The 27,039-nt window shown below is 33.5% G+C and overlaps 1 protein-coding gene across 1 annotated transcript in view; it reads left to right on the top strand.

Moving 5' to 3' along the window:
* The first annotated feature begins 258 nt into the window (after nucleotides 1-258).
* LOC144973029 (general vesicular transport factor p115-like) overlaps nucleotides 259-27,039 on the top strand; it is a 32,112-nt gene continuing 5,331 nt past the window's right edge. The window contains exons 1-19 of the mRNA XM_078914975.1: nucleotides 259-617; nucleotides 3,478-3,564; nucleotides 4,378-4,442; nucleotides 5,637-5,710; nucleotides 7,396-7,496; nucleotides 8,177-8,335; nucleotides 8,591-8,711; nucleotides 10,059-10,249; nucleotides 11,336-11,411; nucleotides 11,705-11,769; nucleotides 12,026-12,269; nucleotides 12,899-13,104; nucleotides 13,760-13,870; nucleotides 14,574-14,695; nucleotides 21,144-21,325; nucleotides 22,302-22,535; nucleotides 23,493-23,593; nucleotides 24,066-24,200; nucleotides 26,242-26,418. Of these exons, the coding sequence (XP_078771101.1) occupies nucleotides 549-617; nucleotides 3,478-3,564; nucleotides 4,378-4,442; nucleotides 5,637-5,710; nucleotides 7,396-7,496; nucleotides 8,177-8,335; nucleotides 8,591-8,711; nucleotides 10,059-10,249; nucleotides 11,336-11,411; nucleotides 11,705-11,769; nucleotides 12,026-12,269; nucleotides 12,899-13,104; nucleotides 13,760-13,870; nucleotides 14,574-14,695; nucleotides 21,144-21,325; nucleotides 22,302-22,535; nucleotides 23,493-23,593; nucleotides 24,066-24,200; nucleotides 26,242-26,418 (2,520 nt within the window). The 5' untranslated portion in view covers nucleotides 259-548. The remainder of the gene's footprint in view (nucleotides 618-3,477; nucleotides 3,565-4,377; nucleotides 4,443-5,636; nucleotides 5,711-7,395; nucleotides 7,497-8,176; nucleotides 8,336-8,590; nucleotides 8,712-10,058; nucleotides 10,250-11,335; nucleotides 11,412-11,704; nucleotides 11,770-12,025; nucleotides 12,270-12,898; nucleotides 13,105-13,759; nucleotides 13,871-14,573; nucleotides 14,696-21,143; nucleotides 21,326-22,301; nucleotides 22,536-23,492; nucleotides 23,594-24,065; nucleotides 24,201-26,241; nucleotides 26,419-27,039) is intronic.

Genomic DNA, 27,039 nt, shown 5'->3' on the forward strand with positions numbered 1-27,039 from the left:
AAATTATGAAAATGTAGTCTAGTGTTTAAACTTTAAAATTGTGGGATAAAAATATGTTGAAATCTATACGAGAAGAAGAGTGTAAACATTCTGGATAATAGTTTTTCCATGCAATTGACTTTTTCGTAAAAATATAGCTAGGTTGGCATTAACTTTCGGGTCATAAGAGGTCATTCAAAGAACCGAAAGTTTACTTTCCGGCAGTGTTAAAACTCGAATAGAAATTCTGTTATATATAGTTTGCGAATCAAATATCTTGACTTCCCTTTAGTGGAAAGGATAAGAATGAAATTGATTTAGGCAAATTTTATTCAAATGAATCACCTGATTTTTGTTTAGTTAATATCTCACCAGTTGAAATGAAAATCATTGAAATTCTTGTTAATATTTCAAATATATGGAGAAAATTAAGCTGTAAAACTTTCATGAAAATAAAAATTTCTTAAACTTCCGGTAGACACGACTGCAACAATCAACATTGTTTACGATTACGATGCAAAGCGAACCAAAGTCTGGGAGGTTGAAATTTGCTTGACGTAAATTATACAATGGATTACTTTAGAAAAGTGTTAGGAGCTCCACAAGGAGATGGATCTGCTCCGAGTGGTGCGGAAACGGTAGGTTTTTGGCCACCAGCAGTCAGGTGATCTTCTGTCTTGAGTGTGAGCACCGTCACTTTACTGTCGTTACTCACTTTCGACCGCGACCCCCCACTCTCATACTCCTCATTCTTATCGTCTTAGTCTTATCTCAACGGCAACCACTGCTGGGATGAATCTTTTGTGACTTTGGATCATAAAAGAGACCAAAATTAATTTGAATTTGAAAAATATTTCAAAAGCTTCAATCAACGTTAAACATGCAATCTTTAAAAAACCATAGCCATAACAACATAACTTACTAATAAGTTGTGTACTGAAGTAGTGATGCAAGGTATCATAACAAGTGCACACAAAATTTCAGTGACAGTATACCCCCTATAATAATGATCAGTAATATAATAGAGATGCATTTTCTATTTACTGAAAAAAAAGCCCTGCTAATTTCACAACGATTCATTTGTCATTTTAAAATTAAAATTAAAGCGGTCAATTTTTAGAACAACACCAACAACCATTTCATTTAGGGTATATGTAAGAGTATATTTGTTAAAAAAAAATTATTTGGATGTAGAGCATAGGAATGATGCGTGAAACTGGTGCAAATCACTTTTCAAAAACGCAGTGGCTATTTTTACAGTCCCGTAAAGATGGATCTCGGAGCTATTTTTACTGTCCCGTAAAGATGGTTCTTGGAACTTTTTTTACAGTCCTGTAAAGACGGTTCTCATGGCTATTTTTACGGCGTTGATACAATTCTGTTCACAGTTATCTGCATAGTTATAGATGTATGTAAACGCTTTTGTTTATACTTTACCAGTATTAACCAGTCAGGAAGGACTAGTGGTTTATTAAATTTTAAAAGACGCTACATTCAGGGTGCAGTCTTCTCATGTGAGAGTGGATTTGAATCCCCTTTCAGACAAGAGGCCGTTCACAAACCAATTGGACACATTTTGAACATTTCAGAAACCCCCCCCCCCCCCCCCCCCCCCATGTGGATGTCCGTGGTAAAGATGCACATTGCGAAACACCCCATGCTTAAATATGTTCTCTTGAATTTAAAAAAAAAAAAAGTAATGCTGATGATTCTCTACCATGGACAGTCATGACCCAAACGAATAGAGGTGCCCAGGAATGATCCTCATTAAGGCACCGAGGTGGAGAGAGCATTTTGCTTTGGTTCCACCTTCGCGCTGCTTCTTCTCCTTTACGTTACCGATTGACCAGCGATTGTTCAGACCAGACAAGGCTGGTCGTTATACTGCTCCTCCCTTCCCTTAAAGTTAGAAGGTGGTTTTATTGTCCTCCGCCAAAGCAGTGCTCACCTTATGGTCAGACCCCTAAGCTTAGGCTTTGAGGGACCACTAGGGAAAGAGATAGATTGAGAAAAAGAGAAAGGAAAAAGGGAGAGAGAGAAAGAAAGAGATTGGGAAATAATAATGAAAGAAATAGAGAGGGAGAGAGAAAAACAGATAGAGAAAGATTGAAAGAAAGAGTGAGAGAGAGAGAGAAAAAAAAAGAGAGAGAATGAGATTGGGAAAGAATGAAAGAGAGAGGGAGAGAGAGATAGAGAAAGAAAGAAAGGGATAGAGAAAGAATGAAAGAAAGTGAGAGAGAGAAACAAAAAAACAAAAATGTAGAAAGAGAGAGAGACAGAAAGAAAAAAAGAGGGAGAGAGAGAAAAAAAGAAAGAAAAAAAAGAGAGATAGAGAAAAAGAGAAAGTAAAAAGAAGAGAGAAGAGCGAGGGGGAGAGAAAGAAAGGCATAGAGAAAGAATGAAAGAAAGAGGGAGAGTTAGAAGAAGAAGAGAGAGAGAGAGAGAAAAGCTGCTAACTAGCCGCAACTGAACGAAGCGAGTGAGGGTTTTAGAGCTAATGGTGTCTGCTCAGCCTATCTGTTACTATTTATAAATCTAACAGAAGAGCATCAATGCCGTAAAAATAGCCAAGAACTGTGTTTACGGGACTGTAAAAATAGATCCGAGTACTGTCTTTACGGGACTGTAAAAATAGTCCCGAGAACCATCTTTACGGGACTGTAAAAATAGCCACTGCGCTTCAAAATTAAAAGTGGGGGTGAGATCCCCTTCGCAAACCCCCCATATCACACAATGATAATACATGATTAGACGTGTGCTCATTATTATTAAAACTTGTGTGCCCAAATGAAAGAGTAGGGATGATTACCTCATCAGATAGGATGAAATCAGAATTATGTTAACTGCAGATTCAATTCTGCAACTTTGATATGAGACAAGTTTGAAAATATGCTTGAGAAAATAATGTCCTACACCTGTATTGTTACAGACAGTTTTTAATTTAAGCCGGTATTTTTATTCTTTGGCGGTTTTTTTTTTTCTCGTTTTTTATGTTATTTTATTCATATATATATATATTAAGATTTATGAATGCTATATTATTCAGAGCCATATCATATTATATATACATCATGGAAGTATATATATATATATATATGTAAGTACACATACAAACTTATGAGGTCATTGGGATCCTTTGATGCTTTTCTAATGACTTCCTTGTAAAAAAGACAATGTTTTGCTGTTCCATTTCATGAATTGTCAGTTTCAAAACTTAGTCTCATCCCTCATTCGATATCTCACAATAGTGTATTTAGCATATCTTTTAAGTACTCATTTATAATTTGCACTTGGTATTTATAAGGGTAATTAATTTTGAATATACTTCCATGTCATTCCTATTCTGTTTTATTGCCATTTGGAGCAGTCAACCCACTGGTATAATATCATTATTGAGATTGAGATTAAAATGCATTGCAAAAGAAAGTATTAAAAAGAGTTTTAAAACTTGTTTTACTATGTTTGACACAATTTATTTTCATTGCATTACAAATACAGATTGAGCGTCTTTGTGAACGAGTCTCATCGTCTACATTGTTAGATGACAGAAGGGATGCAGTAAGAGCTTTGAAAGCCTTGTCTAAGGTATTTTAATTGGTTACAATGATGAATTAGTATGTTCTTAATTATTGCTTAAATGTATGGTCTGTTTAAGGTCACTAAATCACTTTACTTTGTCAACCTTACCACTCTTATGATTTTTCAAAAAGTAATTTATAAGCACTAGGCATTGTGACATTGCATTTTTAAAATTATTATACCTCCAGGTTAGATAGAGGTTTAGAGACAAGTGTATGGTCATTGGAGGAATGAAAATTGGTATAAGAAATTTTCAGGATTTTTTTTTTTTAAATTGTTTAATCCTTTTTATTTGTGGTTTCAGTTTGAGGACTTAATTGAAGTCATTAAGTAGCATCATGATTCTTGCTCTCTGGGCTAGAACGACTAGCTTTGCAGTTAGGGGAACTAACTGAAAAAATTGAAAGTTGTAGGTTTTATGGAGAGGCTAAAAGAAAAAGTGATTCTAAACTCAATTGGTGGAACACTCACCTCACAAGCAAAGGGATTGTTATTGATCCTACATTCTTTCAAGATTTATTTTGACCTTCCGCCCCTGTCTACCTAACAGTGATTGCGTAGTTGGGTCTGTTAGATCTGGTTGAAGTTTCTTCATGATTGACTAATCTCAAATTCAAAGGGTAGCAAGTAATTGCTATTGTCTGCTACAGAAAGGGTTACAAACATTTTCCCCCTGGTTCACATGGCTCTAAACTACTACATAAAGAAAAAGAAAATCTTTTTTAAAATTTTTTTGAAAGTATTCATGTTTTATTGAGAGATTAAACTTAATTTATTTTTTTTGTAAGCTAATATGAAACATTTCATAATAAACCTCAGAAATTTCGCTTGGAAGTTGGTACACAAGCTATGGACATTCTGTTGAGTGTGCTGGAACAAGACAGGTAAATATATGTCTTTTACAAATTAAACTAAGTAGATTTATCACATTTTTTATTCATTCATATAATTTTTGATTAATTTATTGGTGATTTTACAGTTAAAGATTTTGAGAGTGGCCAAACAATCAGTTTTTGGGATGAAAATATTTGATAGCCCTCATATGTAATTCTTGATAGCAAAAGTCAAAACTTTCTCAATCAAAAAAAAAGCTCACGCTATCTTAAAAATTGTAACTTAACAACTGAATGAAGTATTACAGTCATTCACTATCCTATCTAAGCGCATTATGTGTTTAAATTTGAAATGTATTTTATTGTGATTTATATTCAGCATCATACAGCATTGGAAATATATTACTTACTGCTCCGGAATTTCTTGATTTGTAACGTTGAAAAAAAAAAGGGGGTTGCCCTGGAAAACACTGAAGTTGACTTTTTGTCCCTGAAAAAAAATTTACCATTTTTTTAAATCGCCCCTGGCAGATATAAGTTTATGCAATCCAAATACTACTGTATCACAATAGGCATTTACCTACTTAAGGTCTCTTTAGACTTAAGTTTTACCCCAAAAACAGGAGAAAAAAATTATAAGTTTTGCAAGCTGATTGATAAGTTACCCCTTCTCGCACCATTGTGTAATCATGATGCGCTTTATGTTGGATGTTTTATTGTCTTTTTGGACTTACTACTGCCCAACGTATTGCTCCTGAAATTTAAGAATTTAACTGTAATATGTTCCTGACTATTGAAATTGAGGATAGACATGCCTGTGTTATATCAGTTATTTATTATTTATTATTGTTATATTTGCAGTAGTCTAACAAATTAAAATATCCAGTCGATATTAATCAAGAAGAATTGAAAACTTTTACTTATCTTGGTAGTCTCAAATGGACTCATAGACAAAGATCTTGAATCAAGAATTGGTAAAATGCCCATCTAATTGCTTTGTTTACCTTTTTCAGGCTCAGAACATAGCCCAAAAATTATAACCATACTTTTGAACCACTGAGAACTTGTCATTTATGAAAACTTTTAGTCAAATTAGTTCTTTTTAATCTCATCTATTGATGTATTTTAATAAAGAATTGTTCATAGCATAGTGGTTCTAGGATTTAGATATCTGTCAATCATGCTATTAGTGTTATTAGTAGATCTAGATATTCTTGATACATGCTATGACTTATTTATTTTCAGAAATGATACTGAGATCATTGGTTATGCTCTCGATACATTTTACAATGTTATGTCAAATGAGCCAACTGAAGAAGGTAATAGTAATACTCTATCCGTAAAAAGTATTTTTCAGAAATTAATTACTCTTATTTCAAACTCACAGCACAACAATGTTTATGCCTACAATTGTTTGTAATGAATTGTTATAAAAAATATCGCCATCAAGTTACAATAGTGAAGATTGTGATTGTGGGGTGGTGTCATATGGGATGATAGTTTGTTTATACAGAGGTTGTTATAAGGCTAAAATTGTTGTATTGCATAAATAACAATGATGACGATGATGATAGAGTTAAGAAGTAGAAATCTTGTGATTCTTATTTTCTTAGAGGCTGCCAGTGGAATAATTCATTTTATAATTGTAATTTTTCTTAAAAAACACAGGGTTATTCAAAAATATTCATCCTATTCTAAACTCCTTGATTACTATTTGATGTGTAGACAGATTATTGAATGTGTACCACCTCTTCCAAATTTCAACGAATTAAAGGACCAAATTGTGGCTGCCATTAACTCTATGAGAGAGACTATTCATTAGAAAATGTGACTTGACTTCAACAAAGGATTAGTCAAGGTTCAAATTACATAAGGAAGTCATTTTTAACACTTGTAACATGTTGTCACATAATATATTATTGTTAAAACTATATGTTTGAGATTAATGGAACTTTCTATGATTAAATCTTAATAAAAATTTCCTTCAATATGATGTGTGTTTCAGGTGTGTATCTTTATTTCTTACTGACTTGTTTCCTTTTGAAATTTGGTGAATCATTTTGAATGACCCTGTATATGGAAAATTAGACATTGCGTTATTCAAAATAGTATTTTAATGTTGGTGGCTTCCAATATTACAAGCTGATTGTATCACTGATATTCTCCTCATATCAGTTGTCGAACTAGATTGATTGATTGCCCTATTTTTTATATTTTTTTATTTAAGTCCTAAAAACAGATGTACATCTATGAACAACAATCACATAACACCAACTCTTCTAGCATTGCATTGACCTCTGGTGAAATATATGAATAGTTTTTAATTATTATGCTATTTCTGTAAATATTTAAATAATAATAATAATAATAAAGATAAGAATAGAGACTGTTCCTTTTATTTTAGATATTGATACAAGAATATCCAACTTTTTGTAATTCAAAGCAAGACATTCAAGGAGCTTAAGTTTTTTAGATTGTTGTTTTGTTGGGCTTTTTTCCAATTATATAATTACATTTTGTAATGAAGTCTTCTCTGCACCATGCCACATCTTAGGACGCTAAGTCCTGTAAAACATCATATCATAAAACTAACAAAAGTTCTCTTCTGCAGGGCTTATTTATTGTATTATTTTAATTTTAATAAATATAACTATGTTAATTTTGAAGAAAATGCTAATAATAATGATTTAAAAAATATCTCCATTGTTAATTAAGTTCATCATGATAGCTTTAAAATCTTTTAATGAGTCACAATGATTAGTAATCGCCTCTTATAAGTCTGTTTATTTCAGAGCTCATTTTCTTTTGAACACATTTTTGTCTCAGATACCCATCATAGTATACTATCGCTTTTAAAAGATGGAATATAATTTTTTTATTGCGTGCATTATTTCAAAAAGTTAAAGCCATTATATTCATTTTTTTTTTGCCTGTATTTTTGTTTCAAGAGCTAAAATACTGACTTCATTTATTACCTTTTTTTTTTTCAATCGTTTATCACCAGATGAAGTCATCAATCCTGCATTTAGTGAACTAGGGAGCCAATTCACAGAGATTTTTATAAAGAAAGCAGAGAATGTATCACTTCTTCTGTCATTCTTAGAGGTACATTTATTCATATACTTACTTATTACAGTCTTGTTTTTAAATCCTTTTTTTTTCACATATTATTTATGTTCTTTATTTTAAGTTTGTGTATTTGTTCTATTTTATCATAACCCTTCTCTGTGTGCTTTTCTGTGTGTTCATTTATAGATCTGGATATGTGACTTGCAAGATATGCAACTTGCCCAGTATTGCATTAATTTACATATATAATTTCTCTTCAGAGCACAGTAAGAATAATAATAAAATAAGTGGTAAAAATTGATTTAATGCAGCATTTGTCTTATGTTTTTATATTATTATTTAGTCATAGGACTCAAGCATTTGAAAAGTTTGACGTTTTCTTTTGTGAATAAGCTTTGTTTTGTTTATTGTAATTTTGCATCATGACCAGATATAACCTATTGTTTGAATAGTGGTCTATGGTTTTGTATCTAATTAAGCCATTTGAACAATATTCTGCGATTATGATTCTGCTCTCAACCATTGTTGAAAATTAGGATATTTATACAAGCAGTTAGTACTCAGTAGGTTCTATTTGCAACTGTTAGGAGTATTTTAGATGTTTATCCTTGTTTTCTCACCTTATTAAAACAGAGTTCTTAGTGAAATGGGTCAGTTCATATTTATCGGAAGAATAATATATTCATTATTACTATAAAACCTCTTTGATATTGCAGGAATATGATTTCCATGTGAGATGGCCTACAGTGAAATTGTTAACAGTGTTGCTCACAAATAGCCAGAAAGAAGTGCAGGAATACATTTTAGTCATACCAATGGGAGTATCAAGACTTATGGATCTGCTTTCTGACAGCAGAGAAATTATAAGGAATGATGTAAGTCCAGCAACTCATATATAAGTCATTCATTTTATTTATTTATTTTTATAGAACCTCGCACATTAAAATTGATCTAAAAGAATTATTTTGGAATTGTTTGCTCATACAAAATCAAATTGCATAAAGAGTTTGGCAGGATTTAATCAGCAAATCACCAGGAAAAAATGTAAAGGACAAATGTAAAGAACTTGTGGATACATGTTCAATAGTCATTTCAACTCATAATGAATATATTTTATATTTTATTTAAAGGCCCTATTGCTTCTCAATCAATTGACAAAAGGACATGCCAATATTCAGAAGATCGTTGCCTTTGAAAATGCTTTTGAACGAATCATTGACATCATTAGTGAAGAGGGAGCCAGCGATGGAGGTAATAAGTTTGTTATGATTTAGAATCAATTTGATGGCAATTTTTTTTCTTCATCCCATGTTTTATCAATCATCTGTCTTTTTTTTTTTTCTTTCAAAATAGTGAAATATTTGTTTAATTTATTTATAAAGAGATTTGGTGGCTCAAATGTTAAAGCACTCAACTTACACACCATCAAATGTGGTTCAATCTTTTTTTTAAAACATTTTTTCTCAATGCTCACCTTTTTTCTCAATGCTCACCCAGCTGCAAATGGATATCTGTGTCAAATATATGACTTGATGTGAAATACACAGCAAGAGATTTGCATCCCATTCAAAGGGTATTAAGTAACTGGTATTTCCTGCCAATTTCCGTCCCCTTGACTATTCATTTCCAGTCATCTAGCAAACATTACTTAATTCCATAGCTACCTTTAGCACATGCCAAACAGGCAACTAGGTCAGTCCCACAGTTAGTGAGTTTTTATCAAAATATTTTGACACATTGATGAAGAAATTGTAGTGTAACACCTGACAACACTATGCATTAAAAAAAAATCATCTATGTTAAAATTGTGAGTGATGCTCAGGATCTTTGGGCTGTTTGTTTCGGGTGATGAGCAAGTACTTAAGGTGGCTATGAGTCACGTGTTCACAGTCATGGATTGATATCAGGGGCAAAATATAATTTATTCTAAATTTTTGGAATCAAAAATAAAATCACTGAAATGTTTATTCGTCTAGTTTTAATAAGATATATGGCAATTGATGTAATTTTCAAGTGATTGCACTATACGTTGATTTAATAACTCAAGACTCATACTACAAGATAGTAAAAAAGGCATCATGTCAGTAGCTTGCCAGGCATAGCAACAGGAGGTCACAGAGGAACCATCATTTATAGTTGTTAAGCTACAGATATTGGAATAATGTTTGGTACCATGGGCCTGATGGCTCTAAAAGACTGAATATGTGAAATATTTATAATTTCATGCCTTGTTCAGTTTTGTTGTCTATAATTATTTAATAATGAGCAAGATCTTAGTGATGTCTAAAATGTTATTAACTCTTTATATCAAATCGTGTGGTAAAAAACATATATTTGCACCAATATAGTTATCTGTTTGTTTATACTGTTGTTGATTAGGATGTGAGGCTAAATACAGCAAAGTTCTTTCTCACAGACCACATGCTCAGTTTGGGTGGATAGGGGAGTAAAAAGAACCCCAATTCAACTAGGGATTGAAACAGGTCCCCGTGATTGTGAATCAAGTGTGACAAGGACACCCCGCATAATATATTTACATCCTTGATTTGTTAAACCAGTAAGATTGATATGTTCATTTGTTTTTGTTTTTTTTCCCAGGCATTATTGTGGAAGATTGTCTCATATTGCTACAAAATCTTCTTAAAAACAACACATCTAACCAAAACTTTTTTAAAGAAGGGAGCTACATACAACGGCTCACTCCCTTTTTCAAATTAGACGATGAGCAACAGAATAAACAGGGTGGCTGGTCTGCCCAGAAAGTCACTAATATGCATCTTTTACTTCAGGTTGGAATATTCCCTTTTAAATTCTTTGAGTATCTTAATGACTATACCCCCTCCCTCTTTTGTTGTTGTTGTTTTCCTCTCTCTCTCTCTCTCTCTCTCTCTCTCTCTCTCTCTCTCTCTCTCTCTCTCTCTCTCTCTCTCTCTCTCTCTCTGGGTGGGGTTCCTACCTCCCATAGCGGGCAGGGAGGTACTTGCTGTGTCTTCTATCCCCTCTTATCTGTTTTCCAATTGATTTCTGTCTTAGTCTTGGAATGAGATTGCTTGGTTTTGTCCTGACCTTGGTCGGAGTCCTTGGCTGAGAGGGAAACAGTCGAATGTATAGTTATAGTTTTGGGAGATGATATTTTTTTCCTTGTAAATCATCTCTCTGTTGTGCATTGTATTATGTTTAGTTTACATATTATATGATTTATAAACATTTGAGTGTATTCCTCTTAGTTGGGACCTGTGCTTGTGTCTGGATGAGACTTTTAGGTGATCTCAAACTAAGTACTTTGATGGTGTGCTCTTGGAATCTACATGTTCCCTATTTGAACCAATTCCCCTTTGTCTTACCTTTTCTTTTGTGCTTTAATTGTAATTCTATAACTTTTTACTATCCCATTTTCTTCCTTTTTACTGGCGCTTATATGACCCTAATGTGTTGCAAGCGCCGTAAAACCCTTAAAAACAAAACAAAACAATCTCTCTCTTTTTTTTTTTTTTTTTTTTCTTTCTACATACTCAATTAACTTGGCTTATCACACATTCCCCGTAGTCTAGATTAGATCATACACAATCACCTTGTTCTGTTCAAAACTTTAAAAAATGGAGAAACCTCTTTTGTAACAGTATTTTTTAAAAGCTTTCGACAATTGCAAGCCTGTGTCCACAAATTCCAGCGATATCCTAACATTGTCATATATGTAGTTATAAATTCACTCTTTATTATCACTCTTGCTGGATAGCTTATATAACATTGTTGCTCAGGATAAGCTCCGTCTCTCTCCAAGCTCATAATGAAAATAAACAGAATGAAACGATGTAAATTGGTGGTGATTTCAAATACAGGATTGAGTTGTAAATCTTTTTTTTTCTTTCTTACAGCTTGCTCGCACCCTTGTATCCCCCAACAATCCCCAGAATCAGACCGTAGCTTGCCAGAAGGTTATGAATCACTCAGGTATATTTAGCAGCTTTCATTTATTCTATTGTTTGATATTATTTTTGTGCTTCAATATAATGTTGCAAACTTCCTTTCAAATTTCAATCTAATTAACTATCAGATAAAGTTTATTTGTTTATTTATTTAGGCACTGAGTAATGATTGTGGCGCAAATTCTTTAAAATGCTTTTTATGAAGTATGCATTTTTTTTTCATAAATTTCTTATTATATTTTATTTTTAGTATTTTTGTTTTGTTTATTAGCTTCTAGAATTTGTTAGTGGTTTTAATGTGGACTTCCTTTCTTTTAGGTTTATTGCAAGATTTGTGCTCGATCTTGATGGCAAGTGGTGTGCCTGCTGATGTTCTGACAGAGGTAAGATGCTTGAAGTGGGCCAAAAGTCCTCTCTTCAGAAGAAAAAAAAATGAGAAGCTTAAATGACAAACTATGGGCTTATTAATTAAAAGGTAGAATTTTAAAAATACAAGGAGGAACTCCCCAAACCAGGTTCATCATTTGTCAAGATATGCTCATTATTTGTAACTATTAAAACATCGTTATCATCATCATTATCATTATTTGTATTATTTGGGTTAAAATAATGTTTTTAATATTCTAAATTGTTTTCCAGACAATCAACACTGTCTCTGAAGTGATACGAGGCAGTCAACCAAACCAGGAATATTTTGCCTCAGTCCTTGCTCCGTCCACACCTCCTAGGCCTGCTATTGTTGTTCTTCTTATGTCCATGGTGAACGAAAAGCAACCTTTTGTCCTGCGTTGTGCTGTGCTCTATTGTTTTCAGTCCTTTTTATTCAAAAATGAAGTTGGGCAGTCTCAAATTATTCAGACTTTACTTCCAACAGCTGCAGATGGTAAGATCTGGTTAGAAACAATTTTCTTGATCTTTTTGTGTCAATGATTGAAAATAAAAAATAATCACTAATTTATCTTAATTAGATAAAAGACAGTACATTCATCGGTTTTATAGACAAAATATTGAAAAGCCCGATATCACATCTCAGGATCTTGGACAAGATTAAAACACTCAATGATCAATAGTAAAGGACAGTGTCTTGTTCAGTGAACATGAATTTTTATTTTATAACCCTAATATTGTAATCTGAATTTGAGTGATTCTTATAATCAGAACCCAAAGTTTTCTTTTAACGTTAAATAATTATATATATATAAAGAAATTTTCATTTTTCTTATTGTAATTCAGAAATATCCAAATATGAAAAAAAAACTTGCGCCTTTTCTTTCAGGTATTGATCACTCTTGGGGTGAAGGTAATACAGTGCGGATAGTATAGGTCTTTTCATTATTATTTTACTTTTATTCTAGTAGCATTTATGTTATATCAAAATATGAGAATTTTGTGAAATATCTTTCAGAACCCTTCAACCTTTTCTTTTCTCTTTTGATTTTTGTTGTGTATGTATTTGATATCCGTTTTATAGATTAAAAATAAATTTATCCATCGTTGATATGTTCATTCTAGCAAACTCAATCACAGCTGGACAGCTTTTGTGTGGAGGCCTTTTTAGCACAGATCCATTGTCCAACTGGTTTGCTGCAGTAGCGCTTCTACATGCCATAGCTGAAAATCCCACACAAAAAGAACAATTGCTTCGTGTACAGTTAGCTACTAGTCTTGGCAATCCACCAGTCTCCCTTTTACAGCAGTGCTGCAATATGTTATCACAAGTGAGCTCAGATTTACTTTTTAAATTACCATTACATGACATATATGGCCTCATGGATTTTTTATAATAATAGTATGCATAATAATAATAATAACAATAATGATAATAATTCTGCCGTCATATGATAAAAGGACATGAGCACCAACGTAAACAAAAATGAGCTATTTATATTATGGAAATCCCCATTTCGTAATGCACAATCTGGTGTCCGGTAGTAATGTGCAATACAACACTATCAGAAATAAAATAATTTTGAAATTAAAACAAATCCTTAAATTTCCGAACACATTTCTGACCTTAGCTCAAAACTAACACCATCATCCTCTTATCATAAAACCACAGAATTATGATGAAAATAATGATAATAATAATAGTAATAATGATTATGATAAGGCTCTGATTTTTTTTAAATCTCAGAATAAATTTTTTTTGTTCTTTTTTTTCTTCTTCATTTCATAAGGCAACCACAGACCCAAATATACATTTTGACAATCTTGGTGGGACTTTTAAAATGTTTTATGCTGAAAGATGATAGGGATTTTTTTTTTTAATTTATTTATTTAATAAGCTTTTTACTCTCTTTTCATCCTCTAAGAATGGAAGAGCTACAATAAATGTGTATTTGCCTCTAATTTCTGTTTTTATATGATTTTAAGGGAGGCAAGCATCAAACACGAATTGGACTGCTGATGGTTATGTGTGGATGGCTGACGAATTGCCCCATAGCTGTTTCTCATTTTCTTAGTAACACAGCCAATGTCCCATATGTATCCTTTCAGTTGCTAAATGCTTTAGTAATAGTTTCTTTTTGTGTAGTCCTTTTTTTCTTTTTTTTTTTTTTGTTCTCCAATATTATTTTTGTCTGTATTCAGAGCTACCAACTCCCATTTTTTGTGTGGGGAAAATCATTTTTTTAATCTCTTTTTTTTTCCCCTTTTTTTAATGTTTTTGTTTTAAAAGGATCCTCATGGGTTTTAAAATTCTGTTTTTGTTTTTTGTTTTATTTCTTGCTTTTTATTCTTTGATAATTTAATGATAATTACACAGGTAATTTGATGTGACAAACCTAACGAGTCTTTAAATGTTGTTTATGACTCATATTTTTTGGATTTCATTACTAAGACTTTCCATTTTTAATGTTACATTATTTTAATGAACGAGTTGGATATTTGTTTGATTTAAGTATTGAAATTCCTATTTCCTCTAGTGTAATATTAATGTCAACCTGGATTTTTACTGTATAAATGATAAATAGGTTGTGAAAAGAAAAATAAAATACTCTTGACTTCTGGAAAAATAATTTTTAAAGACTCTAATCTTGTTTTAATGGCATTATGGATTGGACATCAATTTTTTTTATGACAGGGGTGAAAGCAGTTTTATTTGATTTTCCAAGAATTTTATCAGGTCTTTTTGTGTTACTCGCCAAAATGTAAATTGTACAAATTAGACCTTAATCAGCCTTCACAGCTTATTTCTCAAGTGTCGTCAAGCGAAGGAGATGAGCAGGAGTTGATGACACAAGGATTGTGCGCTTTCCTGTTAGGAATTTGTATGCTATACAATGACAACACAAGTGAAGCATTTTCCAAGTAATCTTTTTTGTCCATGCTTTATTCCTTTACTTTTCAAGATAGTTAGGGAGTATAATACAGATATTTTGTGTAATTCTTGCCCGGAACAGAAAAGGCGTTTTAGAATACTCATTAGCCTCTTCTGTTTTACTGTCACTATGATCTATAAATGTTTATTTATTTGACAGGCCTATTTCTATTAAGATTATAAATTGTACTCGTTATCTTTATGTTTTAATTGATATTAATTGAAAGTGTTATGACATTTAGCTTATATGTCTGAAAAGGCAACATCTCTATATTCGACAAGCACAACATCAATAGAACTATTAAGAGGATGTTCAAAGTCACAAATTTCAGTGACTGCTTTGACTCATTGCCTTTTTAACATCACAAAGATAAATGAAGATGCTTCTCATCCATTGCTCAAACATTAAGTATCTCAGAGAAGCTGCCAGATGATATCTCTTTGCATGAAGAGCGAGAGACATCGGCAGTCTTTTCTCCCCATTCTAAATTGTGTGTTTATAAACCTCATTTTCTTTTAGAATTAATTACATCGTCATTCTTATATTTACACAAAATTCATTTTTATTCGATCCACCTTTTTGTGCCATATCATATTATAAATATATAAGCATTTTACATGATATATTTTTATGTATTAATATTTACAGACCTGTCGTTCATACCGATTAATCGGTATCATACCGATTTGCAAGACCTTTTTTTCGTATTTACCGATTTCCCGATTTACTTGCCGATCGTACCAATTTCCCGATCTGCATGCCGATCGTACCGATTTCACCAAGTGACCAAGGGCCCACAGCCCTCCACCCCTCTCTTTTACATTTACTTTGTGCTTTACGTTGCACGTTAAAATTTTCAAGTCTCGTGAACTTTGACCCGTCCCGCGATACCTCGATAGATCACATGACGTAGCGAGCCTCTTTGTGATGCCCTCACACAGATAGAAAACACACACGGCGCGTTATATAGTTTTCATTTCCTTTGGAGGTTGTGACGCTTTGGTTAGTTTGAGTGACAAGTGTCAAATTGTGACACTTGGGATCGACCAAAAAGGTAAGGAGGCTATTAAAGCCTTATGTTTTCTTAATAAATATTGTTTCTTATGCTTCGACCTCTATGCTAATTAATTTAAATAATTTTACCAGACGCGTCAGAAGCGTCGCATCAAGTTAAATTAGGTAATGCGAAAGATGAAAAATGTAATCATTTCTAGCTCAAACTACCTACTGTGCGCTGCGTTATATATTTTTCTCTTGAATTGGATTTTGTAATTAATTTTGCCTACATATTGCCTCATATCTATTGTAATTAATCTAGCGTGTCAATCGTCATTCCATCACCTTACTTGTTTGAATTCTGGAGCTGTTTTATTTTAGTGCTTTATTTTAATTTATTCTTATTATCTGGATTCTGAGACACTTATTTTATCGTGTGCTTGTATTAGTCTAGTATTGTGCATTTCAAAATTAGTTCGACTTAACTAGACTAGGACTAGATAGATCGTAGTAGAAAGAAAAGATGGCAGCTCCTCCGTCCAAAGTGCGTAGAGTCGTCCAGAAATTTCGTGAAGAATATTCCAAAACATGGAGTTTTATAACAGCGTCTAAAAAAGGTGAGGAGTACGTTTTTTGCACTTTCCACGGCGACTAAAACTCGAACTTTTAGTTTGAGCCAGCGCTCCATCGGTGGGAGGGTAATTAATCAAGTTGTGACAGGTCGATGACTCATCATGCTACCGGCATCGGCATTTTCGCTACCTGTATTTTTTCTCTCCGATTCTGCATTTTATTGATATTTTCAAATAATCGTTGCTCAATAATCCGTTGACGTAACTTTTTCTTATTCATATATTCTTGTTCTTCATAATGTAAAGAATATTGTCATACCATTTGTATGGCTATGAACCGAATGGTTTTACAACGCCACTCTCCATGAGTTGTACTATAATTCAATGCAAGATCATAACTATAATTGGTAAGAAACATGTGAATAAATAGCATAAGTCACCGTACAGGCAAATAATTTTGGGATAATCAGAAGCAGAAGAGAATGAGGAAAAAGTGTATGTAAGTTTTATGGCCTGTTCAGACCTGGCAGTCCTGTGAGAGGTCTTTATATTGTGGTAACTCCTTATCAAATCCACCAGTATCCTGTCCACAAATTTGCCAGTCACAGTGATGACTGGAAGGTACGTGTTAGTGTGTGTCTTATAAAATTGATATCCAATCATTCCTTATGAATAAGATTCACTTGATGACAAATTTCATTAATTAATGATATAAATTCTATGGTCTGTCACGTTCCCGATCACATTGTCAGTAATAAATTTACTAAGAAATATTTCTATCACTCTCTCTCTCTTCTATTTTCACACATCACAACTAACAAAGTTTCATGTCTAATCACAATGCATGCAACACCATTATGAAAACAAATAAACAAGTTTAACAATAGTTTCTCATCTATTTTCAACACCAACCAGAAAGGAGAGATATCATTCTAATATTTAGGATTATTATTAGGGGCCTTTATGAAGTACTGACGTCTGGTTCAACTTGAAGCAATGATGTTTCCATTGTGAAAGACAATTTTGCTTTTTCACTTCGAAGTCCTCCTGCTCTTTTTTCAATCTTCCCTATGCTAGAATGGAGCAGTTGACCACCTTGCTCGCCATGGAATCCTAAACCTATCTTATATCGCTTCAACCAGTAAATGCAGTGCATTTCCAATATATGTAATTTGGGGGTAATTGAGTGAGGGAATGCTTCTCTGTAATTCTGCAAATACCTTGCGACGGCTTCCTCTGCTCTTTTAATTTCTTCTGATGACATGGGATTTGAATGGGATACTAATTTATGTACAACTCTGTAGCTGTCATTTAAAGTATTATATTTGATCTCAAGTTGAATTATTTTCGTGATTAGGGTGTCTCTTTGGGTGTTTGTACTAACTGCATGTATAGCTGTCTTTGTAAGGTGTCTGTAAATTACTTTCTTTATGTATTTGTGGCAGTGATTGGCAATGAAGTGGCCACCGTGAAATGACAATTTTATTCTGATCTAAAACATGTTGTATTGCTTTTCTAACTGGTCCGATGATACTTTCTTTACATTCTTTCATGTCATGCAATTTTTTCTTTATCTTTTTAAATTGCTTCTCCCACCTCCTCTTTTCAAACATCTTTTGCCACAAAGTCTACATAGATTATTTAGTTTTGTTATATGAGTTTCAAGAGAATGTTCCATCCTTGTCTGAAGTGCAAAAAAAATTATTTCAGTACCACAAATAAAATTAATATAAAAAAATAAAATCACTCAACCAAAAATAATAATGTTATTTCACACAACGGATTGCCCAGATTTTAAATAATCATAACTTTTTTATTTCATGTGAATTAAGCGTACTTCTTGGACATACTAATTGCAAATTTATTAAATTATTTTAGGGTGTAAGAAAATATGACCCTCATGGTGACAAAACATGTTTTAAAAATATTTTAATCAATGATATACGGTGGACAGAACAATTTCACTCACTAATTTGAAATATTCTTATCTGCTTTATAATCCAATTGGCACTTCACAAAAAAATATATAATTACGACATAAATTTAAAATATTTAAAATAATAAGAAGAAATTGTGTGTGACACATAGGTTTCCAGTATTAAATGATGTAAGGAGTGCATTTCTTATGAATTTTTTGACAATATCACCCTTGTTTTCGGACCTCGCTTACCTCCCCTTGTTTCAACTGACGAAGGTGCAGGTAATTAATCACTTGTGACAGGTGAAGTTCCCTGTTATCAGTGATTTGCCTGTGATCAGGGGAGTGGAATGGGCGACAGGGGAAGATGCACAGTGGGTGGCACGGGGGATACAGCAAGATCAAAGCAAAAACTAAAGAGTCAAAAATTAAGTTAGTTTTATTCGCCGTGTTTCTGTGATGCTGATATTAAGATTGCTTGTGGCGCTAGATCAGACCTGGAGAGACACATTAAGACTCCTAAACATGTGACGTGTGCCAAATCCAGTGCTTCAACTCGATCTATTACGTCGATGTTTGGTAACAAAAAATCAAACGAGGAGGACAAAGTAAGGAAGGCAGAGTTAATGTTCGCGAATTTCTTAGTGGGGCACAACTTGCCTCTCGCCACAGCGGACCATGCTGGAGAGTTGTTTAGGAACATGTTCCCTGATAGCGACATCGCTAAAAAGTTCAGATGTGGACGCACTAAAGCTAGACAATTAGTGTCAGAAATATCAAGTGATTATAAGAAGACTTTAGTTACTAAATTAAACCGTCAACCTTTCTCTCTCTCCACCGACGGCAGTAATGATAAGGGGAGTGAACAACTTTACCCCTTAGTCGTGCGATATTTCGACGAGTCTGCAGAAAAAGTTGTCACGGATGTATTGTCTGTGGCTACCCCAAATGGTGGTTCTACTGGGGAAAATATTTTCATGGCCTTGGATACTGAATTGAAGGCAGCTGGATTGTCTTGGGATAATTGTATAAGTTTCGGCAGTGACAATGCCAATGTCATGTTAGGCAAAGAGAAGGGGGTTATGGCATTTGTTTTAAAACAAAATAAAAATGTTCATATCCAAGGCTGTCCCTGTCATCTCCTGCACATTGCTGCTAAGAAAGGTGCCAGTAAGTTAAATTCAAATGTGGAGGAGACTTTGATTGATGTTTTTCATTATCTGGAGAACAGCACGAAGAGGATGAAATCTCTGCAGGAATTTCAGAGAATAACTGGCACGGCTCTCCGTAAAATCCTTAAACATGGCCCAACCAGATGGCTTTCTCTTCTTCAATGCGTGGAGCGACTTCTGGAGCAGTGGGATGCTCTGTTTGCATTTTTTTTAAATGAGAAGGACGTTTTGGGGAGCAAGTCAACAGACCGGCTGAAAAGAATTCTTGTTTTTTTTTCAAACAGCACTTCAAAAGCCTATCTAAATTTTCTCAAATATTCCCTCCCTATGTTTGTAAATGCTAACTTGCTGCTTCAACGTGAGGAGCCGACAGTTCACATCTTACAGAAACGCCTTCACGATGTTGCCACGGATATCCTCATTGCCTTCATAAAGCCTGAGGCTATAGCCGAAGCGGAGGACATCTATTCCATTGAGCACAGCAGGAGGAGCAGGCAAAAGGATAGAGAGGACATGATGATTGGTGATGGTACAAGAAATTATCTTGATCTGAAACTCATGTCAGACAAGGAAGTGACAAAATTTTTTGAGGACACGAGGAACTTTTACTCCACTGCTCTTCAGTATGTTTTTTCAAGTCTTCCAATGCAGCATGAAGCCCTGAACCATGCTGAAGTTTTGGACCCCTGTATGAGGCTGAAAAAGAAAATGGAGTCCATCAGGTACTGGGCAACAAGATTTCCGTGTTTGGTGTTGGGTGGTGATATGGAGAGGTTAGAGAAGGAGTTTGGGAAATTCCAGGTGGATGGTTTGGTGGGACTGGACTCAAAGATGAGGGTGGATGTGCTGTGGTCTCGGATAGGAAAAATGGAGGTAGATGGTGACCATAGATATGAAGCCCTAGCTCACTTCATGAAAGGTTTGTGTGTTCTGCCTCACAGTAATGCAGATTCAGAAAGGATTTTTTCTCTTGTCAGGAAAAATAAGACAGAACAGAGAGCCAGCATGTCTCGGGATCTTCTGACAGATATTCTGCAAGTTAAAACAAAAATGTTGTCGAGAGCAGAGTGTTGCTATTCATTCTGTCCTTCTGATCAGCTGATCAAAAAGAAATAGCTTTTAAAACAATCAAAGTTTATAGCAGGGAGGTATGGTGGAGTGTTCATGTAGTTGATTGTAAATAGACACATCTTTTTATAACTTTATCAGTGAATTTGTTTTAGTATTTCTATTGAACTATTGTCGCAATATTATTTTATGGTGGTGGGAGAAAGAGACATGTGAAGGAACAAACTACTCGCAATATTATTTGGTGGTAGAGAGAGAGAGGGAACAAACAGTTACATTTTATTTGATATTCAGATAACGGAAAAGGATTAATTCACATCTCAAGGACCAACATATGTAGACGATCTATGTCTAGCGCATCATGTCATCACAACTGTTGCAGAATTAGGTGAGTAGCCCAACCATTGGATAATTTTACGTCTCATACTGATTTTTTTCCCCAGATACTGATTTTTTTACAATGTCATACTGATTTCCTTTTTCGTGAAGTGGCAGGTCTGTATTTATATTATAGGTGCACTTTTACTTATTTTTTTTATATTGCTTCACAATATTTTGTAAATATACTTTATATCATTTATTTATTCATTTTTGAAATTCACATTTTTAAACCCAATTTCCTTATGGATGAATAAAGTTTATTTATTCATTTATTTGTTTATTTATTTTGGAATTCATTGTGAGAGTTTTTATGCACTTCCCGTATTGCAGATCAGCATTAAAACAAGTTATTCAAAATCGCATTGGAATGGAATCATTTACTGACAAACTTACCCAAGTGGCTCAGACAGAAAGCTATACAAGAGCAGCAAAGAAAGCCCATTTGAACTACAAGCATCCTAATGAAATTGTTTTTGATTATGAATTCACTAGACTTTTTAAAAACTTAGAAAGTAAGTGATATTTTGGGCATTGCCTATTTAAACAAATTGTTATCATTGATTTAATGTCAATTAAAAGTGATTCTCAAGTTTGGATCAGGATTGCAAAAGAAATGTAGATATTAGGTTTTCGGTGGTAATACGTTTTAACATGGAAATATCGAAATTTATTTGTGACTTCTTTTAAATTGGTGATGACTTTTGCCACTCTTTCACAACTTGTAGTTTGGGAACAGTTGATGTAAAGAGCATTTCCCTGAAGGTCATCATAATCATACCTTTTGCTCTCTTGCTTTGTCACTCCTTAAGATGAATTCCTGGCATGAAATTAAAAAGTTAAATTCTAGAAAGAAAAAACGAAAATCTTCCCAAATAATTGTCCCAACAAAATGATCAGCTCATCTCAGCAGGGTTTCAGGCCTCAGATCTCTAATTATCGGTCAGATGTGCTCCATTATACTATAGAAGTTACTCGATATCTTTGATGGTACACTGCTTATACTCTTCTTTATAGTAGGTAAACTCTTCTTTTTTTTTTAAATGGCAAAAAAAATTAGAGCATTTATACAGCGGAATATCCACTTAACATGTTCTAAGTGCTTTACAAGGGGCCCTTAGCCAACAGCAACACTTAACACGAAGGACAAAACATGGTGTCTGGTAGGCAATATTACATTTTTTTTCTGACAAATGCTGTTAACGGCCAGGTATTCATTTTGCAACTGAGTTCTGTGAGAGAATGTGAGTAAAGAGCCTTTTCATATGACTCAACAATACACCTCTCAGACTAAGTCTCAAACCCTGATTCTTCTGGTCCGAAGGTGAGAGTCATACTACCAGACCACATAGCCTGTCGTACTCAACTCAACTACAAACAAATGTTGAACTCTAAGAGATAAAGAGGAAGACTTGAGAGTATGTTCCATTTTTCATATTTTGAAAATATGTCTATGATTTTATTTATCTATTATTTATTTATTTTGTCAAGATGAAGTACTGAAGGCAGTGTCAGGTTCTGGAGTTGCAATGAATGGACTGACTTCCAGTGGTGCAGAACAATACCAGGCCTTGCTGAAGGAGCAGGAAGATACCTTATCAAGTTTACGCCAGCAGATGGAGGAATTGCAGCAAGACAACCAGTCAAGCCAAACTACAATAAAAGAATTGAAAGACCAGGTCCAGCAGTTACGAGACCAGAATGCTTTACTCAAGGCTCAAAAAGGTGTGATAGGATTTTCAGTAAACAAATATACACATGTATGTTCAGTGACATAATACGAGATTGAGGCAGTGAGTCACAATTTTATCGTCAAGCCCCACTTAAATGTTTTACAAGTCATGCCATAATTGTAAAGAATTTTTTCTGGACCCGAGAAGAGTGAGGGTTAGATTCTAAAATGAGAATCATGTTGAGGCAGGTGGAATTTTTTCAATAATTTGACTTGATGGAAATCAAAATATTAAAACCAAATTTGAGGGCAATCCATTTGTGAACGCTCAAAACCTGAAAACATTTGAGTTACTTTATAGAACATGTACCAATGAAATCACCATAATTTCTTCTGATCAGTTTTAAAGCATTCTATTTATTATTTGATAAATTATCTAGAAGTAATTTTAATGGTCATGCAAGATGGAGCTGCTCTACATGGTTAAAGGCACCAGCAATGGCACTTTTGTTTACTGCCTGTTACTCTGACACTTCCAGCCTAAAGCCTTTAAACTTTGTTTAAAATGTGTGGAAAAATATTATTTAGTTTACTAGGGACACCATTGTCTAAAATACCCAGGAAAGTGAAACTTTTTGCAGTCGTGTTTGTCTAACATCTCAAAATCTGTGTTTTCCAAATTCAGAGACATCTTGAGAAAAAAAAAAAAAAAAAGAAAACACTCTTTAAATTATCTGTTTAATAAATACATTTGGATTAAAAACCAAATAACATCACAGGGAATAGGTGTATTTTGTTCCATTTTTACAGTAATTACAGTTATAGTGGATTGCACTTTTTATTGATACCTGTCATATATTCAGAACATTTCAACCACCTTTAAAAGTTCTGGGTTTTAAGATTAAGTTGGCTTGATAAGTTTTATAAATAAAAATGTATTAGTGTTAGATAATTCGACTTAGCAAGCAACTTAATAGATTGTGGAATAATTTTGCCTTTATGTTCTTCAGCTGGTACTGCTCAATCTGGTGATGAAGTGGAGCTATTGCGTAAACAGCTGGAAAGTCTCCAAACCAAACTGTTAGAAAAAGATACACAATTGACCAGCTCAGTAAGTAATTAGATAGATAATCATGAAAATTTCACATAAAATATCGTCAATAGTAAATAGTAGCTGTCTTGATGCTCATTTAGCCAAAGTTTATCCCAGTTTCTGTCATATAATTCAAGACAGTATCAGTTGCCTGCCGTCCTTTGATAAGATGCTGTTTTCAAATTACTCTTAACAAACCCAGCTATATATGATCACTACTTAGTGAAGAGAGGGATCAGAAAGAAATCAATTCTTAACAGATTCAAACCCAGTCCAATGTTTGTGTGAGTTGGCTGAACTGCCAGTTGAGACACCAGGATCATCTTTGATATTAGTGTCCAACTGTAATCTAACTTTAAAACTCTAGAGTAAAACCCAGATTCGGGTTAATGTTTAATTAGATTTCAGAAAAGTACGAAATGACAACTACAGAAATATAAGTCCACTGTGATAAGTAATACACAATACTTTTTTCTCCATTGTATTGAAGGCTGACGTGAATTCAGATTCAGATTCAACTACAGCATTACAAGCTTCTTTACAGCATTACCAAGAAGAGATTACAAGAAAAGATACAGAGTTAAACAACCTAAGGGCAAACCTTGACACTCTTAAAAAAGGACAGGTGTGTATTGCTTGGGTTATCTTGTAAAATTGAATAGTCATTTTTCTTTTTTAAGACAGATTTTTGTCGGACGTAGCTTCCCATATAACACAATGGAAATCCTCTCTGGTTTTTAACTGTTTCTAATCTGTTATATCTTGAGATCACCTTCTCCTTGATCTTCCTCTGTTCCTTCTACCCTCACAAGCACCTTCCATACAAAGCTTCTCAATTGAAACATGCCTTTTATGTGGTTTAAGTATGACAGCTTCAATTTTTTGATAGTTGACATGAGCTGGCGGTATTAAGGCCTATTCTCTCCAGATAAAGTCGTTAAAAACTAAAAATTTCAGTTATCAAGAATAATTCTAGATAGTCTTTAGTTTGCACATTTTTCTTTTCAAAAATATATATATATATAGGGTGGGAGAAAAAAGCCTGAAAAAATTACGACATTATTTCAGTACGTAGTAGAAACCAAAAATATTCGAAAATTTACAAGCAAGAAGAACAGAGCCTTAAATTGATTCTTGGCAAGTTCAATAAAAAAATGCTTTATTGGTTATGAAATTATGCCGGTTATACCAAACTCTTATAAAAATCGCAATATTGTAAGTTTGCAAATTTGCGTCTTGATTTAGCAGTCTAGTGTTACTTGTGTAAGAAGTTGTCACATCTGGTTGAAAAACACATGACCGATCAGGACAATGCCACATAATTTTCAGTACGAGCAGAAATCCTGTTCGATTTATTTCCTAAGATGAATAGCCTCCAATGTACCCTGACTTGAATCCCATGGACTACAGCAATTGGTCTTTGATGATTTATAAGGGTGGTACTATGATTAACACACAAACAAAAGTTAAAAGATTCAATTCAGAATGCTTGTGACTGACTCACTTTTCAAGAAATTAGAAAATCTATTGGATCATGGGAAAAAATAAGAGTCATAAAGCAAAATGAGGGATTGGAAGATCTCATAGAAATTTGAAACACGTCCAAAATCTTCAATATGGCATTTTGCAGTGTTTTTATTTAAACTAACGTGGAATTAAAATTTTTAACTTTATTTTTTTGAAAAATTGTATACAAAAATTTGAATAACGGGGTGTAATTGTGGTTAAATTTCAGACTTGAAAATTTTATTGTCTGGCGGCTGCAAGCCTCTAAACTTTTCCAGGTTTTTCTTCTTGCACCCGGTATATGTGTATATATATATATATATATATATATATATATATAATATATATATATATATATATATATATATATATATATATATATATATATATATATATATATATATAATTGTCTGGCAGCTGCAAGCCTCTAAACTTTTCCAGGTTCTTCTTCTTGCACCCGGTATATGTATGTAAATATATATATATATATATATATATATATATATATATATATATATATATATATTGTTCAGAAGTATATATTTCCCCGAAGATTGCTCACATAAAAGGCATGAAACAGATCTGTAGGATTCAATAGTAATTCAAATATTTTAATTATATATATTTACCACTCCTTTTATACTAAAGTCGAGCACTTTTATTTCGTGGTTTTTATTTTATACCATTATACATATATATTCCCTCTCATAGTATTGTTATAAAAATAAATAAGACCGACATTCCTTTCTTAATGTTTTATGGGGTGAATTGGTCAAGTGGATAAGTTTTTTACTCTTCTACTTGTTAGACCCAGATTCGAGCGCTGTTGTCGGCATCTTGATGCTTGGTTTGTCTCTTTTCTTTTCTTTTTTGAGATAGACCCTAAATTTTTCAAATTCTTAGGATGAATAAACTGAATTTTATATATTTTTAAAAATATATTTATCTTTAATGGCTTTTATAAATTTGCAAAGATTTTTTTTTCTTAAATGGGTTGTTGTGGTAAATTTTCACTTGCACCAATCCATTCTGATAATCAGCTATGATAACAAAAATCTATTGAATAAATGAAGTCCATTAGTCTCTGTTAGTTGAAATATAAATGTTTTTTAAAACGAAGCCATTCAACCTGCCTTAATTTTAAAAAATTTATTTGACAGGGCAGTGGCAATAGTGATACATCAAATTCACAAGCTGACATCCAAATTGCTGATTTGGAATCCAGATTACAGAATACTGAGTCACAGCTGTCTTCAGTGTCAGATGAAAAAGTGACACTTTTAGACCGATTGAAAAAGTCCAATGAGGAGAATCTGAAGTTGGCTAACCAAATTAGAGTAAGTGTTTCAACAAGAGATTGTGAAATGATTTTGTATTTTTTTACTCTACAGTCACGTCTCTGGGTTTTTTATGTTTTGTTATTGTTTTTTTTGTTGTTTTTTTTGTGTGGTTTTGTCGTATATTCTAGTCCCAGTTGGCTTTCATGCTCAGATATAAGTTATTGTCACATGACGTCATTAGTCAATTGAATATAGGATCCTCGTTTCTCAAGAAGACCCCATCATCAGATTCGGAATGTCCACTAATGGAGTCTCGAACCTGGCCATCGATGTCGTTTGCAACTACGCCATTAACATCTCATAATCTGTCTTTCAGAACACTATCAGCCATTGCTCCACGTCTACATCCAATGCCGATAATTCTGAGTGTGTTTTTGGCAAATTTCAGGATTTGGCGTCACTCTTAAGCGGCGTTAGAGAGTAGGGCGTAATCTGCTTTGGGTTAGAATTAAATAAATTCAGAGTCATGGCCAAATGTGACCCACGGCTCCCAACTGGTTTTATGTCGGTTTGAACCAGATGCTGATAAGAAAATTTCAAATTGAAATAATCAGATATATACATGTGTAGCTTTTTGTACGCATAGTAATTATTGTCACCCTCCCCAAGAAATCATCA

Source organism: Berghia stephanieae, chromosome 5 (assembly GCF_034508935.2).
Source record: "Berghia stephanieae isolate SIO BIC M18660-M18661 chromosome 5, UCSD_Bste_1.3, whole genome shotgun sequence".
In the NCBI taxonomy this organism is placed as follows: Eukaryota; Metazoa; Mollusca; class Gastropoda; order Nudibranchia; family Aeolidiidae; genus Berghia; species Berghia stephanieae.